Here is a 21,375-nt window from a genome sequence, read left to right as displayed (position 1 = left end):
ATCCGTACATTACTCTGTCGGTGGGTAATGCGTACGATGACTTCGGACGCGCAGGTACCGTCATCAACCGCCAGCTTGCGGGACAAAATGGTCATAAACCGCGACCCTGGCGAGACGCTCTGGGCGATTAACCTAATTAGTTTTTGGGATCCAGATGTGGCATTTTCCTCCTCTACTAGCTAATCTCTCTATATTCGGCAGGCAATAAAACTCCGTTACAGTACAAATAAATTATAATGATGATCTGAGTGCTGACCGTGACCAAGATTAATCTTGTGGTCTCGCGCGATGACCAAAAGAAGATGTTCTTATCATAGATTGAAGAATATTTCCCTGCTAATTGGGTAAGAACCGAAGTTACTCTAAACAAGTACCAGTACGCCTCGCGATGAGACACAGGAAGAAAAGAGGTAGTCCGCTGACTGCGCGATATTGACCGTAAGCAGCCCCTAAACGCTCAGTATATTGTGCAATATTCAATACTAATGCACAGAAATATTGTGCAATATATTGCACAATATTATTGAGCGTCTACAGGCCGCTTAAGAGCGCATATGCTCTCCAAATTGCATTGATCCGATGTCTTTGTCACACATTAATTGTTGTAAAAATATCGGGAATTATTTCTGAGGGGGGAGGGGGGGGGGTGCGAATGCCGCCGGGCAGTGAGTCCGGGCACGAATGTGACTTAGGCCCCTCGAAATGCTCTTCAGGTGACCAATTAGACAAGTACCCTTCTGATATCCAAGAATTGTTTCTAGGGGGGTTTCCAACAAAAATTGTATTTACCTTAAGCGTCTTATTATACAGGGTGTCCCACTAAGGAGTGGACAGCGCGATATCTCTTAAAGTATTGTCGATAAAAATATAAAAAAAATAGGGAATTGCATGGTTCGAGGGGGCCCATTTATTAGCGCGAACGAATTTTGTTTCCGATTATTATTTTAAAAGATACGATGGTCAAGTTCGGTTTTTCAAATGGAACTATTTTTTTTGAAGACCTGAGTTGATAGTGCGTTCCAAGACAAATTCAATAAGCTTTAATGTATACACTTTATTTCCACTGGTTTTTAAGATATTGCGCTTGCAAAATTACTGATTTTCACTGGAAGAAAACCCTCTGGAATAGGAAGGACCGGGGTCGGTCTTACTGGCGCTACGGGTGGCATTGCCTGTTGAAACTGATACCTACCTGCCAAAGGTCTACGACAGGGTTCGCAGGCCCAAAAGCTGGACAATTCTTTTCCGTCAGAAATGCTACTTAGGTAGGTACATCTGCGGTATCGAGAAGCTATAGGAGGAGTGAAAGTTGCTAGACTAAATTTCAACCATAGGGAGCAGATTGTATCAGAACCAATCCAACTTGCATCCCTCCCAAAAGAACCGGCCATCCGAGCGTAGAAGCAAGTGCGAAATAAAAGTAACGATGCGCTTCTCGATACCGCAGATGTACCTACCTAAGTAGCATTTCCGACGGAAAAGAATTGTCCAGCCTTTGGGCCTGCCATTTCTGGCGTAGACCTTTGGCAGGTAAGTATCCATTTCAACAGGCAGTGCCACCCGTGGCGTCAGTAAGACCGCCCCCGGTTTTTGCCATTTCAGAGGGGTTTCTTGCTGTGAAAATCAGTAAATTTGCAAGCGCAATATCTTAAGAACCAGTGCAAATAAAGTGTATACATTAAAGCTTATTGAATTTGTCTTGGAACGCACTATCAACTCAGGTCTTCAAAAAAAATAGTTCCATTTGAAAAACCGAACTTGACCATCGTATCTTTTAAAATAATAATCGGAAACAAAATTCGTTCGCGCTAATAAATGGGCCCCCTCGAACCATGCAATTCCCTATTTTTTTTATATTTTTATCGACAATACTTTAAGAGATATCGCGCTGTCCACTCCTTAGTGGGACACCCTGTATAGAACAGGGTTGACTAACTGGTGGCTCGCGAGCCACCGGGGGCACCTCCGCCTTGTTGCCACGCTAAACGGCCCCCCTCTATACCGACCAGACTCTGATGATCGCAGTCGATTCCTCCTTCTTTCCTTCTCTTTTTGACTGCGATCGTCAAAGGCAGAGGTGCTCCCGGTGGCTCGCGAGCCACCAGTTAGTCAACCCTGATATAGAATAATAATGCCTGGCGAAGACAGGCTAAAAAACTAACAAGGGAAGATCCCGAATCCGAAAAGTCAAAAAGTTCTGAAACTTTATGGATATATAGGGAATTTCCTCCTGATTATAACGGATTTTTTTGCTGCCCAAATTCACTCTAAGGGGGTGAAATTAACCCTTGAAGATTCGTAAAAGTTTTATCAATTGTTTAAACAATTGGGAAAAAGTTATAAACAAAAATATTAATGTTTTTAAAAAAAAAAAATTTTCACGCGAAATCTGAATTGGATGTTTAAATAATTAAGAAACAGCATAATCCATATTTTTCCCATGCAATTTCAACTTTTGTTGTATTGCGGAACTGTGCTCCTCGACAATCGAAGAACATTTGGATCCATTGTAACTACTTTAAGCTGCACGAGCAATGTTCTTCTAACGTTTATTACGAAAAATACGTGACTTGGGACAGTCTTCATTTTTTTGTTACCCGCAAACCAATGTTGTTACACTCTTTCTTCGAACGGTACAATGCTTGGTGCAACTACTACAATGCAGTGCAATCGAGAAAAACTATGTTTTTCAAGGGGGGGGCTACATTAAAAAATGTTTTTTTAATTTTTTCGAAAACACTTCTAAATTTTTAAAAACTCAAAGGTACGACACGGTACAAAACTAAGGTCGGGGTCAGATATATTGGCCAGTGAGTTCTTTTTCGCAAGCAGCGCTGGAGGAGAAATCAGCCACCACCACCTGACGATCGTGGATTCGCAGTTACAGTTGCGCGGCCCCCGAAGGGTATGGTGGGGTAACGGGAACGCTGCTTGGCTCCGCCTGAACGAAGCTGTATGGCTGTTGTTTATTCTTAGCGTAGTAGTTGTGTGCGTTATGAAGTTATGCGTAAACCAACACGAGATGAAGCTATCGAAAAAGACTCAATGTTCTGACCAATAAAGCTCCAGAATTTTTTCGGAGCTAACGCACACCTATTCTCATATGTATTTCTACGCTAAGAGCTCGGTTTGGCCTGCACGTCAGGAGCTTGGCGCTATCCCCACCACGTCTGATTCGCTCTTGTTCTGCGAAGGCGAGAGCGAGATGGAACGAAAGCAAGAAAGAAACGAGAAAGTGGTGGGGATGCTTCGCTGCGTGTATACGTACCTCACGGGCACCGAATCCCCACCACGCGAGGTGTAGGCCTAGCCCGAGAGAGAGTGCGAACGTTGAGAAAATGAGCGTCGCGGCAGGCAAGCGGTGTAGTGGGAGAATGCCCCTCACGAAACTCACCGGCCAATATATCTGGCCCCGACCTTAGTACAAGAATGATTTTTTAATTTTTCACAGAATGATTTTTTAAACTTCACACACATGAACTCTTGTTGTAAAAAAGCGAAGCCTACTGGATTTTCAAAATTATTTGGTTTCTCAACAATATATCCATTTCTATACCATGCATAAGCGAATACATCGTAATACGTTACTAATAAAAGTTATTCTCATTTTCAATGCTCCACATAACGATAGACATGAGATAACACTTTGATGGAAGACAAAAATTGGTATACGTATAAATTACCTCACTTTCTTACTACGTGTCACGTATTATTTCCTAATAAATGTTAGAAGAACATTGCTCGTCGTGCAGCTTAAAGTAGTTACAATGGGATCCAAATGTTCTTTGATTGTCAAGGAGCACAGTTCCGCAATACAACAAAAGTTGAAATTGTATGGAAAAATATATGTATCATGCTGTTTCTTAATTATTTAAACACCCAATTCAGATTTCACGTGATAAACTAATTTTAGAAAACATTATTAATATTTTTGTTTATAACTTTTCCAATTGTTTATACAATTGATACAACTTTTACGATTTCATGAATTTGGGTAGCAAAAAAAATTCCATTATAATCAGGATGAAATTCCCTACATATCCACAAAGTTTCAGAACATTTTAAATTTTCGGAATCGGGATCTTCCTGTGTAAGTAGTTTTTATATTAGGGTATAACGTTATACCGGCATTTTTATATAATAGTTCAAATTCTACATATACGGGTTATGAAGGCATTACCGGAAAATCTTAACCTACCATGTCACCAAAACGATAAATAAAAAAATACCGGTATTTATTTCGGTTTCAGGTAATATATTGGTTTCTATATCGGTTTCGGTATATGTTTGTCGGCGTAAAACCGGTATCAAAATCGTTCCGGTTTTAAGGCCCTGCTCTTGTGTTATAGGAGTTGGAGGAAACGGTGTCTGTGTGCATCGACGCAGCATGGCAATCGTCGAATTACTGAAGCTTCATTTTACTTCCGGATTGATGATAGCACGTGCTGCAAAGATCGATGCAAACGGACACCACTTCGAGCATCTTGAATGACATAGGAGTCCTTTTACTCCATTATGTAATCTCGAATGACTTTGTACTGTGCTGCGAGGAAAAGAATTCGGCTGAAAAGTATAAGGGGCAAGAGGGGTTCTTTGCTTGCATTGGTCGCCCGCCGCCCGTGTCCCGCTTGCTGATTTTGTATTCGTCGACGTTGTCGCGCTGGCCAATAGCGACAATACGTGTACTCTACGCGGGCCTGTAGGTATAGACCATTCGGACCCCAAACTTTCTCCCCGACTTCTTTTCATCGGAGGACAGCACATACTATAGGTCAGCGCTGTCCAAGGTCGTGTACGCGCACACTCGGGGTTTTCCCAGTCTTGTTCGCGTTGTTAGCTGGACAACGCTGCTATAGGTCGTTGAAACCGTCCAAACACTCCTTATTCTACTAGGGACAAAAAAATATAGCATGCCACTTAAAAAATGGAGGTGATCTTGAAATTTTCGGAAACCCATCATCCACAAAAAAAAATATTACTGGCATGTAATGGGCTTCCCGATGCCGGACAACTTTCCCTTGCAAATAAAGTTTTTCATACCTCTGAGTATGACGGAGATACTCCAGGTAGACAGAGTTATTACCTCACCCTGAATATAGTGGTGCTCAGTTAAATAGTACAAAAGTCTGCACGATTAAAAGGACAATCTAAGTCTTCAGTAGAGTGATTACTGACCTGAGAGCGTGCAGCAATTTCTGTACATCGATTGATGCCATATTTAACTCTGAAATCAGATGGGATCACTTCGAAATATGGATTCAAAGTTCGAGATTTTGCGTTTTTGCACAAAAGAACTCGGCAGTAAAATCCCCTCTGGTTCGAGGATGATGTAAGTAAGTATAAGTTGTAAGGGATACTTTTGCAGGTTAACGCATCAAAATGTGCATAATGACTAAAATTTGAGGGCCTTCATTTCACCGTGAGTTCTACGAAACATAACAGATTGACAAGGAAAGTTAATAGATATCGGGTGTTCGACTACTTGTGGGTGAAAATTTAAGGGGCGATTCTAGACACCAAAATAAGACGAAAACCAAGAATAACGATATTGCGGTTGAGGCTTCGTTTGTTAGTTATAAATGTTTAAAGATATGTCTAAAAGCAAGCAACCCGCGTGCTGTGATGCCAGATCGGGGACGGGTTCCCTCGAGAATTTCCCCCACCTCGCGCACACTACGCCGGAACTGCGTATCCGTGAGTTGGACTCCGAAGCGCCGAGCTCACGGACACGCTGCTCCGGCGTAGTATTCGCGAGGTGGGGGAAATTCTCGAGGGAACCCGTCCCCGATCTGGCATCACAGCCCGCGTGCACCGCTGCACCGAGGCAAGTCAGGCGAAGGGTCGAGCAGGGGTGATCATAGCCACTGTCGCACGAAGTCACTTACCTCAGAGAAGCTGCAACGAAATTTACGACAATCGGCAAGGCCACACAATTCTGTGATACTTCATAAAACAATTTAAGGCTATTGTTAAATTACACTAATCCTGCTTGCAAGCTAAAATGCATTGTTTCCATTATATCTACTGTAGTCAATTGTGTTATCGAGACACACACGCGCGCAGAAATCACACTACCCAAAAAACATAAAAAAAATATCAGATCTGCACTAAAAGGGGTACATTTTTTTTAAAAAGAACAAGTTTACCCGCACTGAAACACATAAAAGAGTTAAATATATATATATATATAATCTTGGATAATTGAAATTAACAACTCGTAATAAATAAACTTAAAGTAAGTTTTTCGACGTAAATTCGCGGTCGACGGAATGTTTCTCTACTTCACGTTATGTCGATGTTCGTTGAAATAACTTAACATCGACGGAGCTGTGGTGACTATGAGAAGCAGAAAACGAAATGCCCGTATATAAAGTGCGGCGCGGTTGACCCAAACGAGCCGTGTCGCGAGCAGGTAGGCTCAAATCACTTTATAACCCCAGATGTAGCAGAAGGTTCGAAGTTGCTTTCCTTCCCGTTTATTGGAGTTTCAGAAAAATACTTGAACTTTCTCTGCATCAGTTTAGGGGGAACTCTTGGGTTGATCGACGAAGGCGTCAGTTTCGCCAAATTCTTCGAACGCAGTACATCAACCCAGTAAGCATACAAATAAACTCATTCAGTTGTTTTCGTTTTGGTGATCCTCACATTTAACCGAGCTACGCCGATATTAATTTATTAACCGTCTTCAAAAAAAGGAGAAGGTTACTCAATTCGATCCATATATTTTTTTTTATGTATGTTCAGTCATAACTTCCGCATAGGTGCATCGATTTCGATGATTCTGATGCTGAAATCTAAGGTAGTCTTTGGAACTCCTCAACGCTTAACAGCATAATCATCGTGATTGAGTTAGTATGTTGAAGATTACTGGCAATACTTAGAGAGTAGGTTGTCCCGAAAAAAATGAAAATGGTTGTAGCGTTAGACCTTAGTGCGGGAAAGTCGTGTCTTGGGATCAATAACAACTGTGCGAAATTTCAGCCTTGTGAGTTGATATCTTCTGTTCCGGCAAGAGCCTCGAAATTTCGAAATTTGAGTAAAAAGTATAAAAATGATCTTGCAGCCCTTCGCCCACAGCAACAGAGTGAGTCAGAACTCACCACATGAAGGTGGCTGCATGTGTAGTTCCTCCCTAGCCCATCCCAATCGCCCTATCTTATGGACTAGAAGGCGAAATTTCATAAAAACGTCCTAATCACAAAAGGAGACTCGAAGTCGGGTTTACAGACTTGATGAAGTGGAAAAATGAGATTTGTACCCAAAGGCGGGTACATGACTGCGCGACTCAAGGGTGGCCTAAATGAAGCCATCCCTTGCATCGACTCCAATTACTTTGCTGGATGCCTCTGTTACGAGCTTTACCATACGCTCCACAGCCTGAGTGTGACAAGGGTATGCCTCGAAGTCTCATGATTTGAGGATCTCTCTCTCCTCCAGCATTTTTTTCCGGGAAATAACCATCACTGACTTTAGTTCCTAGCGTACTTTCAGCACGCTACACACAGCAAGTTCTCTGATGTTGTCTCTGTCATCAGTTTAAGGGGTATTCTGGTCTGACGGGTAAAAAAAAAATCGATTATTATTTTGCATTTTCTACTGGTATATTATATGGGTAATACGTGTGCAAAAGGATTTGTTCCAATTCGTAATACTTGCAGAGTTACAGGGTGCAGAATAGGTAGGAATACGGCGCGCTCACTGAGCGGGATGGGCGACGCATAACAGTTTTGTTCCTGCAAGTGTATTTAGGCAAACTTACAGCGGACTGTTCTTTCTGGGGGGATTGTGCATTTTTGTGCCTTTTAGAACACAAAAATCGACCATTTGGTTACAAAGAGACCGTTACTCAGTTTTCAGCGGAATTAATCTGCGGACACACGTACAGAAGTGGTTTCGATTTTCTCGAAACTATGTTTTTCAAATCCGGGGCCATGATATTTCAAGATCGACTGGACCAACTCAGTTCAAGTTTTGCACACATTATCAGCACACGTGTGGCTATCGTCCCTACCAGAATTATGATAAAATATTTTGTTTTTTAACTTTCAGAGACCTTTAGAGTTGAAAAAATGTGCAAAAATCGAGACTTAATTTTCATACCGCTGCCATTTGCTTAATTTTCAATATTTTTATATCATTCTGGTATCGATTATAGCCAAAGGCGTACAAATAAAGAATCTCTTTACATTTTTTGTTTGTCAGATCAACAGACCGAGCCTAATCATGGCCGCAGTGACCCTATGTTCTTTTTTTGCGATTGACACGAGAGCTACGTAGGCTTGACCTGTAGCAAATAATTTCTTGCTTAGGTCTATGATGGTTTTATCGAGTGTTGTCCCTTGCAATTTGTGAACGGTCGCAGACCAGCTCATACTTAGACTTAGCATTCCGCTCTCTATATTTCCATAGCCTTCTGGCCCTTGAAAGGTGGCACTAACAGGTCGAACCGAGACACAGAAATCAGAATCTTTTATTTTGTTTCCTATGGACATAATTATTTTTGGAATATTCCGTTTCTAGCATACGGTGTTTTTTTTACGAGCAATTCCTTTTGTAGGCATGCCCAAATTTTTTAAAATAAATGTAGTTATACAACTTAAATAACTAAATAGTAAAAAATACAAAATTTCAGACAAAAATTAAAACCGGCTTAAAAAAAAAAAAGAAATAAAAATCCACTAAAATGTAAAAAATATTTTTTTTTCCTTTTTTTAATCTGCGACTCTTAATTTTTTGAAGTCGGCGCTAGATTTACACGGTACAAATGATAATCAGATTTTAATAAAAGTTTTAAAAAAAAATTATGTAACCTCTTTACTATAAGTTTTAATAGAAAAAAATGATTGATTCAAACCATAACTGAGACGGAAAGAGAACTGAGAAGAAAACAATTTCTCAATATTTGCATACAGGATAAACGGTCTTGCCAGCCACACTTGACACTATGTACAACTCTTTAACTTCACTTTCGAGTAATGTATCGCATGAAAAACGTAACTGCTTTATATTCGCCTTTTAGCGGATATAAATTCAACTACACAGAATAATATATAAGGATTTAATCAATCAAAGGTGATATTTAGAGTATTTTTCATTATGGCGTTTTGCCCTTTACCGGTAACATAAAATATAATCATAGACAGTAAATATAAGTGCAAATTGTTTGTTAATATTTGCACTCTTTTTTCAGTTCGCGTACAAAATTAATAAGTTGATGTTTAAATTAAATCTGGAGCCGACTTAAAAAAATCGTAGATTAAATAAGGAAAAAAAAATATTTTTTACATTTTAGTGCATTTTTATTTTTTTTAATTTTTCAACGAGCAACGACACATCTCAAAGTAGACAATCATTATAAGAGTTTTCAGTTTCAATTGTCCGAGTGCGTGAAAATCTGTTTTTTTTTCGTGTTGAGTGCAGGTTTTGTGTTTTTTCACACGTTTCAGTGCATATCTGATATTTTTTTTACTTTCTTTGGGTGGTGTGATTCTGTGGTTTGTGTGATTTCTGCGCGTGTGTGCCTCGATAACACAAAGAACTACAGTGGATATACTGGAAAAAATGTGTTTTAACGTGTAGGCAGGTCGGGTGTAATTCAACGATATCTACGATTTAAATTTTGGATTAAGTGGCGCAGAATCGTGTGGCCATGCCGATTGTCGTAAATTTCGTCGCAACTTCCCCGGGGCAACTGACCCCGTGCGACAGTGGCTATGATCACCACTGTTCCGACTCCTCGCCTGACTTGTCCCACGTGCACCGCTGCACGCGGGTTGGCTGCTTTTAAGCATATCTTTAAACTCTTATAATTAACAAACGAAACCTCAACCGCAATATCGTTATCCTTTGGTTGTATCTTATTTTGGTGTCTAGAATCACCGCTTCAATTTTCTCCAGCAGTAGTCGAATACCCTGTATGTATGTATAAAAATTTCACTTCCTACAATTTTCATTCAGCTTTATTAAAATAGTACAAATTGATTGGTAAAGTTCTCCTGATGAAAGTAAAGCCAAACATGCCATAAATCGGAATATTTTTAGAATTATTGCTAGTTAAATAGAAATATACTCTATCACTATACAACATTCTAATAAAAATAGCTCGATTTATGTCGAATTTGGAATAGGATACAAATTATGGAAATTATTGTAACGTGTGCGACACTCGTTTAAACTACTAGGCCTCGGCCGCGGTCACTGGACGTACACTGCATTCCATATAAGAGCATACCGAAGCCCCTACCGATTTGCGACCGATCTGCGCAGCTCCCACTATTACCCACGATTTGAACAGTGCACGATTGGTCGTGGTAGTTTCCAAGGAATAACTGGTACATGCCAAACACGGGACCTAACTGTTGTCAACGTAAACAACGTCCCGCACGAAAAGTTAACAGAGAGAGTAGAGGGCCGTGCGACGGAGAAAAACATAGGCGGTTAAGTGGGGAGTCGGGCGTAGCAACGCTTCCCGAGGGTCGTGCTTGCGCGAAACAGGTATGCTCTAATGTGGAATGCAGTGTAGTATGTACGTTAGGATTGGCCGAAAAAATCAAATTTTCGAAACTCGAAACAGCCTAGTGCGGAAAAGTTGTATCTGGGGAAGACAAATGGAGGCAAAAAAAGTTATTTGAAATCGCTCAATATTTGACCGAGCCCAAACGGGGTCAAAGTTTTTAGTTTTTGACCAAGTTTGGCGACTTCTGTATATTTTTATAAAATTTGAATATTTCACTGTTGAGCATCAGAAAATATTATTTAAGCACATAAACACGTGAAATAGTTTTTTTTTATATATTGTGGCGAAGCGGAGTATCTGTGTTTTTATTTTTGGATGTAACGCGGTTGTAGTGAAAGAGGAACATATCTCATTGATTCAAGAGCCGGTCCAATAGCCATTTTGATCTGTAACATTTAATAGCCATTTCTTATAGATTTTTGTGCGCTGAAAACGAATCCGCAAACCGTTTGTCGCCATCACCCTCTGTTTTCGAGATATTCGGTTTTGAAAGAAAAATGCAAATTTTCAACTTTGAGTATCTGTTGAGTTCAAACAGTAATAGTTATTCGGTTGCATGTTCCGCCAAATTATTCTATGAACGCTCGCGAATACAACTATATAAGTTATTATTGTATTATTAACATTTAAATATGTTGCGTATATTATATTTATTAAGAACAGGATAAAGCAAATTGTAGAATCTTAATTATAATATCTTGTACAGAATATCAGACGCCATGTATATCACACAAAGGAAAAACTGAGACTGGTACATAACGAAAAAGACCATTGACTCTGGAAATAAAAGATGTGACATAACCTAACAGAACGGAAATAAAACGAAACTGGCGCCACCTGGTATACTCAATGTTACTGACCATAAACTAAAATTACTAGATGATGAACAAAGCTATTTACAACAAAATATATTTAAACAACGATCAAATGGAAGACGACACACCCGAAATGCACCAATTTTTGCAGATATCTCTCTGTATATATATCAAAAACTAAAGGCCTAGGGGAAAATCTGACACCTCCATGCGGTGCAGCAGACATTTTTCCCTCGGAAACCACGAACAAACGTGGTACGTCACATTTTGGTTTCAATCCCATAGCAAAAGAGTTCGGTAAAACGTGCGGCGCCGACAGTGGTAGTGGCTGTCGTTGAGCGGCAGTGGGTACGCCCGCCGCTGTTGGCTTCTGTAGGGTAGGTGGGGGTATTACTGCGGATGCCCCGATTACTGCGGATATTCTAAAACAGATCATATTTAATGTTGGGAAGTACATAATCTCTTGAAAATTTTTGATAAAATTATTTTAAACTCTATTACAGATAATTATTAATAAACATGTACAGTAAAGTTATTATTAATTCTTTTATCGTAGTTTGAAATTCGTCAAGGCGAATCTTCGGTCGATTCCCGATATGGCGGTCATGAACACCTACTTGAAACACATTTATATTTTTGTTATTAACAGTAATACATGTAATGCAGCTTTATTACTCGATAGAGTAAGAGTTATTTTTCAGAAAAACAGTAAATTAGTCACCTGCATTTTAGTTTTAATTTTTATTTCTCAACGCAGTATTAGGTGCAGTACTTTACACCATGTGCATATATTACTGCGGACCGACAGCAGTAATACATGCGCAGTAACTGGTATTTCGTTAGTAATTAACACGCAGTAATGCGTGCATGTCCGCAGTAACACCTGCAATGACATTGATCGACAAATCTCTGTGTTTTTAATTAACTGTGCTTATCACGCCGCCCTCATACTTTTTATGGAATTATTAAGGTTCCACCTTTCTTTAAAAAAAAGGAGGAACTTTCATTCATTCGAACGCCGTATCGAGGGTTTTAAAGTTAACCTACCTTAAAAGTCCGCAGTAATACCCCCACCTACCCTAATGAAAACAAAACGGGCCTTACCACTTCTGTTGATGGTTTCCGGCGGAAAATGTCTGCTGCATCGCGTGGAGTACTCAGATTTTCTCCTAGACCCTTAGTTTTTGAAATATATAGAAAGATATCTGCAAAAACTGGTGCACTTTGGGTGTCCTTTTCCCTTTGATCGTTGTTTAAACATATTTAAATGTTTATAATTCAATAATCACTTATATCGTTTTGTTCACGAGGGTTCATGAAATAATTTGGCGGAACAAACAACCGAATAACTATTACTATTTGAACTCAAAAGATGTTCAAACTAGAAAATTTACATTTTTTTCTTCAAAATCGAATTTCTTAAAAACAGAAGGTGGTGGTGACAAACGGTTTGCGGATTCGCGTTCAGCGCACAAAAATCTATAAGAAATGGCTATTGAGTGTCACAGATCAAACAGGCTGTTGAATCGGCTCTTGAAGTAATAGAATATGTTCTTCTTTCACTACAACCGCGTTACGTCTCAAAATAGAAACACTTAGATACTCTGCTTCGCGACACAATATATAAAACACTATTTCACGTGTTTATGTGCTTAAATAATATTTTCTGATGCTCAACAGTGAAATATTCAAATTGTATGAAAATATACAGAAGTCGCCAAACTTGGTCAAAAATTAAAAACTTTGACCCCGTTTGGGCCCGGTTAAATATTGTCCGATTTAAAAAAAAGTTTTTGCCTCGATTTGTCTTCCCTGGGCGCAACTTTTCCGCACTAGGCTGTTTCGAGTTTCGAAAATTTGATTTTTTCGGAACACCATATTGTGCGTCTAATCTCGCGTATATATATATTCACTTTCTTTGTCAATCTGTTATGAGGGTGAGTTGTGGAATCAAAACGCTCTTCTGCGTCTGAGAATTTGAATGCGTGGACCTCACTGATTGAAATTTAACTGAGCACTACTCTATATGGTTTGTATTGATTGGTTCCTAGACAGTGTAACAATATTATATGTAATATTGAGTTCATTCAAAATCGGACCTTTTATTTCTAACGTTATTGCTTAATATTTTGTTTCTTTCTGTTATCCTTTTATAGATTAAGAAAATAACAGTTCGCGCATCTCGATTACAGAGAAGTTCGCACACTGACAAACAGAATTCCGTCAGATAATGGGCATCTTGCATTTGGAGAAGGTGAAAAGCTGAGAATAATTCTAGAAATAGATAATAAGTGGTTATTATGTGCGAGAGGTGATCGAAAAGGTTTAGTTCCGCGGATGTGCGTGTATAATATTCAGACTTAGCCAAACATTTCATGTCAGTAAAATGAAATAAGTTAAGAGGAACGGGACTTCATAAGACTTCAACAACTGTGAAGACGTTTGATGAATTGACGAAATGATGAAAATGTGTACAGTGTATGAAAGGAAAATCATAGAGTTATTTCTAAACTATCATACAATAATTGTTATTACCCATAATTGTTTAAAGCTTCATTTATATCAGATTGAGATAGTATTATCACTCATGATGTCATCTGTGAGAACATTGGTATCACTAGTCATAGGCATGCAAACCAGATTATATTTAATTAATTGAACATATACCTATTTATAACCAAAATGTACATATATAAAGAAAAATATGATGACGATGACGACGATGACATGTAATAACTTATAATATTATGAATGTAACTGTGATCATAGCGTATAGGTGAGTAAGTTTATTAATATGTATAACGTTGCGATAACGTTACATTTTAATTTTAACATTCTAACTTATATTTTATTTGTATGTATTCCGTACATCATACGTTTAACTTATTTAGTTTTACCTGATGTATAAATTATTATATTGCGCGCTTGTGGTTCGCAACGGTCACATTTTTTTACTTGCTTCATGTATTCTTTAGTATGCGGAGACGTACAATGTAATCAAATAAAATCTAAAAGTTTAATTGTATCTATTCTTTCTTATCTCCATCTACATATTGTTGCGACTCCGCAAAGACCCCTCAGCCCAGGGATGTAGGTCCAATGTATTCACAATAACTCCTCTATATATGTATCACTTCACAGTACACGCAGTAATACGTACAAATGAAGGTAATACAATATGTCCGCTCATGTTGACGTTTAGAACAAGATTGACAGCCTGTCGATAACAAGCTGCTGTTGGCAGAAACGACCTTCTTCTCTTTTCAGATGCGAGTACTAGCCATGAACGGGCCTGTACCCAGTGCCTACAGCAATATATTTTTTTATTGTTTCCTTATTTAAATTTTTTTTTGTTCGTAAACATGATACAGAATTTTATAGAAAATCAGTACAAGGATTAAGCAATACAAAATGTAATCGAACGTTCTTCACTTTGATATCTGTAAATGTTTAAAATGGGATCATTAGAGTTTCAGTGCAAAACGAAATAATTTATAGTTCGCTGCATTTCCGTCATGTTTATAGATCGTATATGTTTCCGCGAAGAGCGGTACGGATTCTCGGCGCTGACTCGGTGGGAAGGCGAGCAGGTGGAAAGAACAAAGGTTCGTTGGACAAAACACGTTTACTGGGCTGGTCGTCGGTCCGTGACAGACGTCGTTGACATACAAATTTCACAAAACAGAGACGGACGGTACACCAAGGACGTGAAGACACGTGGGCGCAGGGCGACAGGTCGCCAGAATTTACCACCAAAAAGACAGGGCGCAAACTAGGCGCGATAAGCACAAAAATGGCGGAGGTGCGTGCGATAGATCGTGTCTTGGCGGTGTTGTTCTGAGAACTGCCTGGCAAAAAATCGGTGCGCGCCAAATGCACATTCGGAGCGAATGCGCAGGTGAATACGCGGCTGTAGAAAAACAATTCAAACGCGACGCAACGGCTGTGATGTATAATTAGTTACTTATGCGGTTACGAAGTTGGCAACACTGGGGGAGCGCGGGAATCGTGGCTTCCGCGTCCGGCTCGACACACTCGAAAGATCCGTGCGAGAAAAACGAACGCGACGAGTATCATTGTATCTTGTGTTATAACTGTGTCTCAGAATATATTCATGTATTATGTCTCATCGACCAGTGCACGATTATTTCCGCAACAGGCTCAACAGTCGTGTTGATGCCGCCGCGGACGCGCGTTCAAATCTAGCCGGTGCGACGCGTTGCGCCCAGCGGCAACAGTGTATTTGTATGTATATACAATTTAATTGTGTTCTGATGATTTTTTCTGAAGCTATCTTTTCATGCCATGGAAGCATAGGTAAGCAATGAATTGTGGCTTTGAGTTATTAAAATATTTAATACTAGCGTTCCCCGTCTCGGCTTCGCCGGAGATATTACTGCGTGACTGATTCATGTTTATTAGAATTAATATCTTTTAAGGAAATTAAGTATTTTGGAAAAAAGTTTAATTTCTTCATAATATTTCGGAAAAGATAACATTCTCGATAAGATGATTCTCTGACATTAGGATGAATTGTTGTTGCGCATCACCTGTGGGAGCAGTAATAGCAAATTATCCATTGCTAATATTTTAACATCTCGTAACATAACATAGTTAATTCCTGAATCATAATTGAATGCAAACCTTCCGGTAACATTCACTCTTATAAGTCCAGGATTTACATTCCGCGTTGCTCGGCGTGTTCATTGCATACGTCTAGTTAGGAGCGGGTGATCTTGACAAATTTCATCGCACTCGGGGCATAGTAACATTCAAAGACGGTACGGATAAATCTGCAAAAGCAATTTGTAACTCTTTTTTCTCTTAATTCAACATAGGTCCTTGTTGTATCGGGGAGTGAAGGCCCCCTTGTAACAAACCTCCAAAACTGCGCCTTTCTTTTTCACATTAATAAAACCAATTAATAAGTACTTAAATACTTATATTTTTATTATATTCTTATTAATCCTACTTTTATAAGGTGTGTTTAGTATTAATATTAAAATTAGCTCAGAGTATCGCGAGACGCGAGTGCGATGAAAGAGAGAATCGAGTGATGAAGAGTGGGAGAATCGAACGCATGCGCGATCCTCAGTCAATCGGCGGATCGGCGAGAGTAAGGATCGAAGCAGAGAAATATGCATAGCAATGAGTGGGAGAATCGAGCGTTCCACGCGCGCCTGCGCACTAACCAGTCGATTTGTAGACCGACTGGAGAACAGATCGAGCGAGTCGAGAATGATTGACGCGTTATAGTCGAACTCCATTCCTATTGGTGCGCTCCCAAAATCCAGAACATGTATAAATACGAGCACGATAGCCCAGAGGGATTCATTCATTCATTCATTCATTCATTCATTCATTCATTCATTCATTCATTCTATTCTATTCGGTTCATTCGACGCCAGTCAAGAATTCTATTTCAAACAGTCAATTATTCAATGTAAAAGGATCATTTAAAGCTTATAGCTGATCCCAACATAAATTAATGCTCCAACTTTGGAAGCCGCTTTGTAGGCCCCTCGGTTCTGTCGAGCGTCCCAACCAAAGCCATAGTCGCTAAGTTTGACGAGACGTTCAGGCCGTGGAAGCCGCCTTGTAGGCCCCTTAGTTAGTTGAAGCAAAGTTATTAATTCTTATTCTCAGGTTAGTACATTACTCCTGAGCAACGTGGGACTGAGATCACTCCAGGTGGCAAACCTGCCCCTGATGAAACGGAGAACAATTTAAAACGTATCTCAACTTAACATATTCAATTCCTAAATCCTAAACTATTACATAAACCTATTATCCTTCTATATTGACCGAGAGTCACTATTCATAATCTAATTCATTCTATCGACTAAGACGTTATTATTAGTCATTTAAGTTATATATATATCAAATTGATCGATCAAACGGGCGTTCTTTTGTACCGACCGAGAGTCGCAACCCAAGACGATCAACTTTATTTCTTTGTACCGACCGAGAGTCGCAACCTATTTAATTATTATAATTCCTTTAAAATTATAAAGAGTTAATTTATGTTTGTTTGTATAATTCAGAAGTGTTTTCCTGAATAAACACTATTAAGTTAAATTCTTGTTCTTGAATTTTAATTCTTTATCGCACGCCACTCGAACCAATCCTGAAATCCTGTAAGAAGCGTTACATCACGCTCGAAACCGTTACACCCTTACCAACAGAGATTTGGGTGGTTGGATTGGAATTACCTTGCATAGAGAGAAAAATGTAAATTAATGAGAAAGGAATGGGAAAAAAAATTTAAGATCCCAACATAAAGGCGCATGTGATCATGCGGGCATCAAATTAAGTAAGCAAACGAGAGAAGACCAAATGGAGCAGGGCCCGTTTACGAGCATAATTCCGGAAAGCAAGCGGGAACTCAATCTTGACCTTCACGGGATACGATTTAGGCCAAGATATCTGACTTCTTTGGACCAGCTGATGTCAATCCCGTCCACACTCAGTTTTAAGCCACTGGGGGGCTGGCTTCAAACGGTTGATAAATATGGCCTGGGTTTTTGTTGGATTCACAGTCAGCTTCTAGTCCTTGAAGTAATCTATGACCTTATGATTGATGCTTTGAGGAGTTATTGCGCCTCACAGACACGTAGATGGAGCGGTCTGCCAGATACGACCGCCCTGTAACCTGCCCTGTTCAATTGGTAAAGAAGGGCCTTGTATCAGACCTTGAGTCGAAGGCCCGCGATAAGTCCAGCAGAACCATGGCAGCGGATCGCTTTACATTGAGCTCATGAGCCACTAGCCGAGCAACTCTGATGAGCTGATACACCATCGAGAGGCCTGAGCGGAAACCGAATTGGTGGTTGAGGAGTATCTTATTGCCCTCGAAATGTTCCACCATGCGCCAGTGGATGCATCTCTCGAAGACCTTACCCATCACTGGAAGAAGAATGATGAGCCTATAACCGTCCACACTAGACTTCGGCTTTCCTGGGTTTCGGATAGGCGAGAATTTTGCTGTTTTCCAGGCCACTGGAAAATAGGAATATATTATCGAGGACCTGAAGATGTAGTAAAGCTGCATCCATTTGTCGTAGGTCTCCCGATCCGTCAGACGCACCCACCCAGGAGGATGCATGGCGCCTTGGGTGGTCCTCAGAATCACAGGTCTGTGGCAGGTGTTGAAGTCATCAGTCATCTCGCAATCAAACGCCCTGTGACGCTTCCCCAGGAAGACGTCCAGAATAGATGGATTACCCCCTGGATTTCTGCAGAAAGTGAGATCGTCCGAGTGAACAATTCTGTACTCCCCCCCTCCCCCATAGAGTGCTGTAAAAGAGCGTTTCCACTTCCATTGTTGGTGCAGTTGTTCCACGCGCGATGGCGAGCGTTAAAGTCGCCACCCACAATAAACGGCATTCTAACACCAGTGATGACATCCAGATCGGAGCTGGATAACTATATCCTGGAACGGAGAAGTCAACTCGTGGGGAGAGCCAGGTCTCTGTAATAAAAGCAACGTGAAATTCGTTGCCCTGCAGGACCAGATGAAGTTCATTTCTTTTACTGGCTACCCATGATGTAAGAATATAAGGTGTGCTCGCTGAGCGGCTCATTTTCGTATTTTACTGCGCATTCCCAATTTCCGCCATATTAAAATATATATGTATATGCATATGCAAGTGTACGGACGCATATCGAAATGTTGACCAATCCATTTTATCCTATTGGTTGACAATCCAATATGGAGGATCTTGGGAAGAGCATGTTATTGGCTAATTTGAAAAGGATGCGAAAGAGCACACCTTATATCCTTACATCATGGTGGCTACTGAGCCAGCGTTCCATAACATGAAGTTAGAAAATGGAGCCATTTAATCGAATGACTGGGCAACTTCTAGGAATGCAACAAGTCGCTGCGTTTTGGAAGTGCAGCTTTTCAGTTGGGAGAGTAGCTGTCTAGCAGTTTTTAGGATTAATCCTGCATCGCAGAATTTACCCATTTCTTTGCACACGTTTAATGTTTCCGTAACAGCATCGACGTCGAAAGGAGTGGCGTGGCAAGGCTCCGGGCGTCAAGCAGCCGCGCCAGCAAGAATCCCAGCACCATGCCTGGTTACCACCGCATCACGGTAAGAGGGCCTTTAACCTACCTGGACCGGGACCACCGGCGGCCGTAGAATACTTTTTGGAAATAACGGAGCAAAATTATTGTTAAGGTCAGCGGTACCAGGGGTGTCCTGGACCTTGACTTGCTTATTTCGGGCATCGAGGGATTTGGTTAGTGCAGAGCATTTTGAAAAATTTAATGTATGGGCTCCCGAAGAGTTGGCGCAGCTTGAGGCCTCTTCAGAAGTTCTCTCATAATCCCTCGACAGATGTGGACCTGCGCACTTGAAGCACCGGGGTGGGTGGTTGCAGTTTGAGGAGGAGTGTCCAAACGATTGGCATCTGTAGCACTGAGTATAGGGTTTCATGGAAAGGAATTTTTCTCAGTATTCTCTCGTGTAGAATATGTGCTCTATTTTGAACACATGACACCCGCTGAAGACCCTGTTCTCTGATGTCAGTCACAATAGTATCGGATGGGACCCTAGTGAGCCCCTTCAGTACGACGATCAGCACCTTTTGAGCGTTTATGGTGAAGGTGTGGAAGGCCTTGTTTCCACCAAAGAGCTCTTTCTTAAGGTCGACAAAGTCCTTCACAAGGTCGCCGTCGAAGTTCAACACGTAGATTGGAAGCGGTTTTACAGGAGAGGAGGGCTGGGATGTGGTAGAGGAAGTTGAAATTTCCGGAGTATTATTTAAGAAATTGTTCGAAAAGGAACTCAGAACTCCAAAGCGATTTTTAGCGGTTATATTGGGAGAGACCTCCAGGTCCATGTCATTCTCATCAGGGCGGGTGGAGCTGTTAAGAATTTCGACAGGAGTGTTTTTTAATACAACAGAAGCACATCTGGGTTCCATCAGAGGTTCATTTGACCCCGTAGTGCCGGTTTTGATGAACTTTGTGGGGCTCGTGTGGAGCCCCCCCCCCCCGCAAGCAGATTTGAAGCTCGATCGATGCGAAGAAGTTTTGAGTCGGAGTCGGAGGCCTTCGGAAGTCTCGGCACCGTGAGATCCCGGGTGAGTTTGTGATACCTATTTTGCCTCTTTTGAGGGAGGTTATGGGAGGTGTAAGTCCTTGATGCAGGCACCTCGTCGGCCAGGCGTACGCGTGTCCCTGATAATAGTCTTGGAAGTGGACAGTACAGCAACCTGAAGCTACAGCTGGAGAAAAATATTACAAGCAGGTAGGTTAACCTCAAGGCGCACTATCAAGTGCAGCAGCGAACACGTCCGAACGGTACGACCGGCGCATAGTGGTTCCAAATCGCTGAAAAGCGGCAAATCACTCAAAACGTACTTCAATTTAGTCAGGAATCGGTGCACGGGGGTTTTTGGTGTCGCCGATTACGAGTCTGAACCTCAAATGTTTTAAAACAATATGGCGAATCGAATATGGCGGGTGTGCACATTAAAAAATGGATAGATCTGCACGAAAATTGGTATTCTATTGTTCTCCGAGTCACTGATTACGAATATCTTGTCTGCAATGCAAATTTTAATATCGAAGACCTAATACGACTGGCATAAACGTTGTTTTTTAATTAATTTTTGCAGAAATTGTGATCATTTTCCGATGTTCGCCTAAAATATATATTCAAAATGTCAAATTTTGTATGGCTGGCACGTCCTGAGTGGCGATGTTTTGGGACAATGACAATGTGGGATTGTACGAGAATCGCGAAAATTCCCGAAATCAGCGATTGTCGACCTTATTCTGCGATCTTTAAACGTTTGTAGCTCAGAGCAACGTTAACCGATTTTGATGAAATTTTAGGCACGTATACAACTTACTGCAATCTACAAACGGTTTTTTTTTTTAATTTTCATTACAAGCTCACAAAAAAAACTTTAAAAAGCGACCTTTACTATTTTCGTTGCTATTCCGGCCAAATACATTTTTTTTCAAAACGACGAAACGCGTCAGTTAGCAAACTAATCCTTCTGGCTTCTAAAAAAAACTCAAGTTGT

At 40.6% G+C, this 21,375-nt stretch overlaps 1 protein-coding gene across 10 annotated transcripts in view; it reads left to right on the top strand.

Annotated features, from left to right (window-relative positions):
* LOC143371620 (uncharacterized) overlaps positions 1-14,351 on the top strand; it is a 93,896-nt gene extending 79,545 nt beyond the window's left edge. For 9 of the 10 annotated variants that reach the window (XM_076816991.1, XM_076816989.1, XM_076816988.1 and 6 more), the window contains one exon: positions 13,524-14,351. In XM_076816991.1, coding sequence (XP_076673106.1) covers positions 13,524-13,695 — 172 coding nt within the window. In that variant the 3' untranslated portion in view covers positions 13,696-14,351. Of the gene's footprint in view, positions 1-13,487 lie in introns of all 10 variants that reach the window. The other variant, XM_076816993.1, reaches the window with a different exon arrangement.
* Positions 14,352-21,375: the final 7,024 nt, after the last annotated feature.

The sequence above is a fragment of the Andrena cerasifolii genome, chromosome 7, assembly GCF_050908995.1.
Source record: "Andrena cerasifolii isolate SP2316 chromosome 7, iyAndCera1_principal, whole genome shotgun sequence".
Taxonomy (NCBI): domain Eukaryota; kingdom Metazoa; phylum Arthropoda; class Insecta; order Hymenoptera; family Andrenidae; genus Andrena; species Andrena cerasifolii.
This window is presented reverse-complemented; position numbering and strand designations above follow the sequence as displayed.